Source organism: Penaeus monodon, chromosome 15 (genome assembly GCF_015228065.2).
Source record: "Penaeus monodon isolate SGIC_2016 chromosome 15, NSTDA_Pmon_1, whole genome shotgun sequence".
NCBI classification, from domain to species: domain Eukaryota; kingdom Metazoa; phylum Arthropoda; class Malacostraca; order Decapoda; family Penaeidae; genus Penaeus; species Penaeus monodon.
In genome coordinates, this window is record NC_051400.1 from 34,935,886 (window position 1) to 34,942,452 (window position 6,567).

The 6,567-nt window shown below is 40.9% G+C and overlaps 2 protein-coding genes across 2 annotated transcripts in view; both read right to left on the bottom strand.

Moving 5' to 3' along the window:
- Positions 1-1,027: 1,027 nt before the first annotated feature.
- LOC119582342 lies at positions 1,028-2,673 on the bottom strand. Its single transcript, XM_037930558.1, has 3 exons — positions 1,525-2,673; positions 1,331-1,397; positions 1,028-1,194 (listed from the first exon to the last, which is right to left on the bottom strand). The coding sequence occupies exons 1-3, from the start codon at positions 2,671-2,673 to the stop codon at positions 1,028-1,030; spliced, it is 1,383 nt and encodes a 460-aa protein (XP_037786486.1).
- Positions 2,674-5,829: 3,156 nt separating this feature from the next.
- LOC119581980 overlaps positions 5,830-6,567 on the bottom strand; it is a 1,870-nt gene continuing 1,132 nt past the window's right edge. Inside the window, exon 3 of the mRNA XM_037930169.1 lies at positions 5,830-6,486. Coding sequence (XP_037786097.1) covers positions 5,852-6,486 — 635 coding nt within the window. The 3' untranslated portion in view covers positions 5,830-5,851. The remainder of the gene's footprint in view (positions 6,487-6,567) is intronic.

A 6,567-nucleotide genomic window follows, 5' to 3' on the forward strand; every position in this document is an offset into this window, starting at 1 on the left:
CGGCTGGCCGTGTGAGGGTGAGATCACCACACTGTTGTAGCTTCACCAAACATATGTGATATTCATGAATAAAGGAATGCCACCAGTAATATAGATTGTATCATTATCACTCCTTGTTATATATTCTATTTTATCTCTCATCGTCTACCTTGAACAAAGTCCGGCGACCGTTTTGAAAGCTGTACACACCTGTGGAATATTTATTGAGACATGTCATACAGCTATCAGTGTTTCATTCTCACCGTGTTATAACCTTTGTGTTGTGTAATAGAATATTATATCTTCCTTAAGATTCTTTTACTTGCGATTCTTTTTTTTTCACATATATGATATTAAAAACTATACAGTTGTCCAATTTGTTATTTTTTTTATTATTCATATTATGTGGATGCCGTGCAATTTTAGAATATATAAAGTTCTTATTAATGAATTAAAATTTATTGCACAAAAATATATTACTCTTTTAGGTTCAGAGTCATAAGCACAAGATATATTTCAGTTTTTCATAATGCTTTTTTATGTATTTATTATATCCACACATTTACAAGAAAAAAAATATATGCACAGTCGTAATATCCAAATAAACAAATACCAAATTTTTCATAATGTACGATATATTGAACATTATTCTTGTAGATTTTAAATAATATGATATGATGTTATTTATAAACCTGTCGAGATTTACAGCCTCAGTATCAGAAATATTCTCTTGAATTGACTTTGCAGATTCAGTGATTTTTTTATCATTTTAAACATAGGCTTTAGTGTTCTGAAGATTTGAAGTTGTGGTTTCACTATATTTCACGCCTTTTCTGATATTTTAAAGAATCTGAAGTTTCAGTGTTATTCCGTTGAGCTGAAGCTGAAGTTTTACTGATAATTCCTAGATCTGAAGTTGAAACTTCAGGGACATTAACTAGATCAGAAGTTGAAGGTTCATTGATATTTCCTGGATCTATAGCTGAAGTTTCATTTGCAGTTTTCATTTGCAAGATTTACTGATAATTCCTCGATCTGAAGTTGAGGCTTAAATTACATTTTCATTAACTGATGCTGAAGTTTTACTTACATTTCCTGGACCTAAAGTGTTAGTCTCTATATATGAAGTTATATCAGTACTACGTGTTCCTAGGTCTGAATATGAAATTTCAGTAACGTTTTCTACACCTTGACATTCTTCTATACTTGAAGTTGCTGCTTCTGAATATTTTCTGTATGTGAAGCTTCCATAACATTTTTTTTATATCGGAAGTTATAACATCAGCTTCTTTTTCTGAATAATTTTCTTTTCCTAAATCTGAAGTTATGGGTACAGTACTTTTTCATAGACCTGAAGCTGTGATTTCAGTGGTATCTTCAGTAACTTTTCCTAGATTAGAGGTTGAAGCTTCAATTACCTTTTTTAATGGTTGTGGCTTCTAGCTTCAGCTTCTAGATCACGATTTTTTCATTCATTACCTTTTAATGGTCTGATGTCGAAGCTGGAGTAATATTTTCTAGGACCGAATTTGTGTGATTAGTTACTGTTTCTTGTTCTAAAAGTGACATTTCAGTAGCGTTTTCTACGTCAATAGACGAGGCTTCAGTTGTTTTATCTATGGCTGACATGGATACGGAAACCTTTACGTCCTTAGTAACTTTTTCTGGACTAAAAGTTGTTGCTTCACTTGTTTTTTGCAGATTTTTGGTTTCAGTGTTTTTCTCAAAGGCTGGGTTTGTGGCTTCTGCAAAAGTGTTTGGTTTTGAGGCTAATGGATCTGTTGTGGATTCAACATTTCTTTCTACATCTGAAGTGGATTTAGGAAGTCTTTCTATATCAGAAGCGGCCGCGGTAAGGTTTTTTCCATTTGAAATTGTAGCTTCTGAAACGTCTTCAACTAGATTTGAAGTCTGTACATCAGTAACTTCCTCTCTTGAAGCTTCAGTAATTCCTTCTATAAATTCTTTGGAAGTGAGGGCCCTATGGATCAAAGTTTTTTCTCTTTCTTGAATTGTGACTTCTGTAAAGTTTTCTTGATCTATAGTTGTGTCTTCAGAAATATTATCCTGAAGTAAGGTTTCAGTTTCTTCACGATATGCTTCAGTAACTTCTTTCCTGCTGTCAGTAAGGTCACTCGTGGAAGAAACGGTTCTATTTCGATTCCCTCGCGATGTAGCTTCCGGTTCCTTAGTTCTTGGCAAATTGTTGGACTGAGTAGTAGCGTCATCAGCCACCCTGTTTGGAAAAGTTTTATCATTCGTTAGAGTTGAAAATGCACAATCTGAAACTTCATCTGAAATGGGACTTATAGCAACAGTGTCTTTCTCTGAATGCGAAGTCTCTAACATCGCTGTATTTTCTTTGGGTGTTTTTTGGGCTACAAAGGAAGTTGTCATTTGAGCATCCTCAGTAGTTTTCAACTGAGGAGTCTGCACGGTCATATTGTTCACTTCAGCAGTAATGTTCAAGGGAGTCACAATTGTTGCATTGCTCATTTCAGCTGTAGTGTTCAGCAAAGGAGTCACCATCGTCGTGTTGTTCATTGGTGTGGTAGTGTTCAAAGCATGAAGTTCCTCTGAGAGATTTAAAGTAAGTAATCCATCTACAGTACTTACCAAAATGGGGTTGTTTGTCAGGTTCATGACGAAGGACTTTCGCCGTGTGTCGCAATGGGCAGCATTGATGTGTTGCATTCTGAAGGAAGCGCTGGGGTATGTTCGCCGGTGGTCATGTCATCGGTAATGTTCACGCTCTTCACTGTGGTATTGTTCAGCAAAGGCGTCACGACTGTGGTGGTGTTCGGTCCGTTGGTTCATTCAGCAGAGGAGTCATCACTGTTGAGGAGGTCTGGTCTGCTGTACTGATCAGGTCAGGAGTCCCCGCCGTGGTATAGTTCTGGTCCATAGTATTGTTCAACTGATCCAGCGGGGTTGAATTACTCTGTTCTGTCATATTATTTGATGAAGTAGGCACCAACGTGGTAGCATTCGGAAAAGGAGTCATGGCTGTAGTAGCGTTCACTTCTGTCGTATTGTTCAGCGAAGTAGTCACCACCATGGTACTGTTCAGCAGAGGAATCACTGTGGCACTGTTCAGAGGAGTCATCACTGTAGTACTGTTGACTTCAGCGGCATGTCCTTGATGTTCAATTATTCTTTACGGCTGTTTGCCAAAGGAGTCACCATGCGTATCATTTAGCGGTGCTGCGTGTATGTTCACCAAGGAGTCGTTAGTTGTTCCATTTTTGCGTATGTTCACAAAGGAGTCGCTGTCGCATTGTTCAAAGCTGTGATGTTTAGCAAAGGAGTCACTGTCGTATTATTCAAAACTGTGGCATTGTTCACCAAAGGAGTCACTGTCGTATTGTTCAAAACTGTGGCGTTGTTCATCAAAAGAGTCGTTGTATTATTCAAAACTGTGGCATTGTTCACCAAAGGAGTCACTGTCGTATTGTTCAAATTGTGGCGTTGTTCACCAAAGGAGTCACTGTCTTATTGTTAAAACTGTGGCGTTGTTCATCAAAAGAGTCATTGTATTAATCAAAACTGTGGCGTTGTTCACCAAAGGAGTCACTGTCGTATTGTTCAAAATTGTGGCGTTGTTCAACAAAGGAGTCATTGTCGTATTGTTCAAAACTGTGGCGTTGTTCATCAAAGGAGTCACTGTCGTATTGTTCAAAACTGTGGCGTTGTTCATCCAAAGGAGTCACTGTCGTTTGTTCAAAACTTGGCGTTGTTCATCAAAGGAGCCCTTGTATTTTCAAAACTGTGGCGTTGTTCACCAAAGGAGTCATTGTCGTATTGTTCAAAACTGTGGCGTTGTTCACCAAAGGAGTCACTGTCGTATTGTTCAAAACTGTGGCGTTGTTCATCAAAGGAGTCGTATTATTCAAAACTGTGGCATTGTTCACCAAAGGAGTCGTTGTATTATTCAAAACTGTGGCGTTGTTCATCAAAGGAGTCACTGTCGTGTTGTTCAAAATTGTGGCGTTGTTCACCAAAGGAGTCACTGTCGTATTGTTCAAAACTGTGGCGTTGTTCACCAAAGGAGTCACTGTCGTGTTGTTCAAAACTGTGGCGTTGTTCATCAAAGGAGTCGTTGTATTATTCAAAACTGTGGCGTTCATCAAAGGATTCACTGTCGTATTGTTCAACACTGCGGTGTTGTTCAGCAAAGGAGTCGCCACTGTGGTATTGTTCAGCCAAGCACTTGACACACTGGTATTATTTATTACCAGTGTGGTATTCATCAACAAAGTAATCGCCACTGTGGTATTGTTCGGCAAAGCAGCATTGATATCGTACTACTTTCTGTGGTATTGTTCAGCAGAGGACTTACCAATGTGGTATCGTTCAATAAAGGAGTCACCGCTGTTGTACTGTTCAGCAATGGAGTCATTACAGTCGTTTTGTTCACAGTTAGACTGTGAGTACCTGTAGTACTATTCACAAAGGGAGGCTTCACTGTAACGTTGCTCATCAAAGTAGACTCCACTGTCATATTATTTAGCGCTGTGGTCGCACTATTGTTCAGTACGGGGGTCCCCACAGTAGTGCTTTTCGCTGTAGTTCCGTTCCAGGCGGAGAGGAGTCCCTGTGGTAACTAGGGCAGGCTGCTTATTCGTGGTTATGTTTAGAAAAGGGGTCTTCGTTGTGTTTATAGATGGAAGTTCCACGGTGGTCTTATTTGATAATTGCTCTCTTGTTCTGTTAAAAGACAGGGAAGAGTTCAGCGTTGTTGTTGGAGAAGTAGTTGTAACATTTAGGCTGCCATTGGTGTTACCACTTGAAGTGAGAATCACCGTATTAGTTACGTTGCTCATGACAGGTGTTACTCCGTCTTCCCCTTCCTTCGTCTCGTTCCATACGTTCTTGCAGATTATCCCCCCGTCTTTGACCATTTCCAGGAAACTTGTCTGCCGTGTCTTGAAGGAATTTCATTAGCCTGTCGCCCGCCTCTGACACGGCGTCGTTAAGTACATCTTTGGCAACGTCAGCGATGATGTTGGCGAAGGCTTGGGTCAGGTTCTCTGGTAGGTCAGATGGTCGACCGATCTGCGAAGGCCTAGGTGTTGTGACTATAGAAAAGGTCTCGTTTGATGAATCGCTAGTTTTGATTGTTGGTTGTGTGACTGATTGATTGGTTTGGGGTGCTTGTATGGTTAAGCTTGCATTTGTATTATCCTGATTTGAGCTTACAGGTCGCATGGTTGTAGTAGCTTGCTCGGTTTCATTATTTTGCATATTAGTAGTAATAACAGTAGAATTTCCTGTGTTGGCTGTAGTGGTTACTGTGTTTGTAACTGATACGTTACCATTTTCATGTAATGGTTGTGTGACCGAAGAATTCGACGCTCGCGTCTTTATTGTTTGTACTGTCGTGGAACTTGGAGCTGATGAATTATTCGAATTAACTATAGTTTGTGTAACTGGGGAATTAGTTTCTGATGTGCCGTTAGGTTGGTGTAATTTTGTCGTTGATGAAGTATTCAAAGCATCGTGTGTGGTAAATGCCTTTGCTTCCGCAGTAGTAGTGGTGGGTATCATGCTTTGAGTTTCTGAAATGCTACTCAGTGACGAACTAACTTTTGTGGAAGTTGACAAAACGGGCGTTGAAACATTATTTGGAGTCACAAAGGGCACTGTGGTATTGGCATCTAAAGTAGCCATGGTAGACGTGGGACTATTGCTAATGTTGGAGACTGTGCTTGATATGTGAGTAGCTGTTGTATTTTCGAAGATCAGGGTGGAAGCATTGTTTGCTTTCGATACATCGTTGACGATCGAAGATGACGTGATACGATTACTGGTCGTCGTTTTGGCGCCTGGCGTAGGCGTGTTGACGCTATTGGCTGTTGTAATACTTATGGTCTTATTGACTGCATTGCTCTGATTGCTTGTAGAGGCGTTTTCGGTCGTCCTTATCATTAGAGATTGGGGTACTTGAAATATGATTCGTTTTCGTGGAACTGTAGATCTTTGAGGAAGACTTGTAAGGCAGGGTTGTTAATGTAATCATGTTAGTTTTTGTTTCTTCGTTACTGCTAGTGGTCTTGAAGGAACCGTCCATCTTTTCACTAATATCTTGCAGCTGATCCCCAATGCTGATAAAAATCCTGAGTGCCTTGAGCTGGGCCTCAGATACGACGTACGGAAGCTCGGACCCAGTGACAAGGACGCAGCTTTGGCTCAGCATGTGGGTGACTGCTGTTACATCGGGCAGGGCGTCGGCCACCTCGAGCGAAGACTTGGTGACGAGGAGCCAGTTCTTTCTCTTCACGGCTTCCTCGAGGGACTCTAGTTTCTCGACCGCGAAGCCCACTTTGGGAGAACTCTCCGGCTCCTCTCTGACCGCATTCATGGCTTTCTCGAGCTCATTCAGGGTTCTCCTGGCAGAAGCGACGACTTTCTTGGAGGCTACAAGCGCACGGTACAACGGAGCGAGCTCGTGGTCGCTGATAATGTCGGACTGGGTGGCGCCTTCCACTAGTTGTGCCGAGCCTTTGTCTTGAAATGAAAAAAGGCATTGTCAAGACCGAATATTTGTATAAGCCATTTGAGGCAAGCATACCTCGCGCAGACAATGGT

Bases quoted from the DNA above. Each gene is read 5' to 3' on its own strand.
- LOC119582342 (XM_037930558.1), bottom strand. From the start codon at position 2,673: ATGCAACACATCAATGCTGCCCATTGCGACACACGGCGAAAGTCCTTC. The intron at 1,398-1,524 runs GTAACTAATCAC...CCATTAAAAAAG, and splicing joins CACTTTTAGAACAAGAAACA to GTAATTGAAGCTTCAACCTC. The intron at 1,195-1,330 runs GTCTATGAAAAA...ATTCAGAAGCAG, and splicing joins CACTGAAATCACAGCTTCAG to CAACTTCAAGTATAGAAGAA.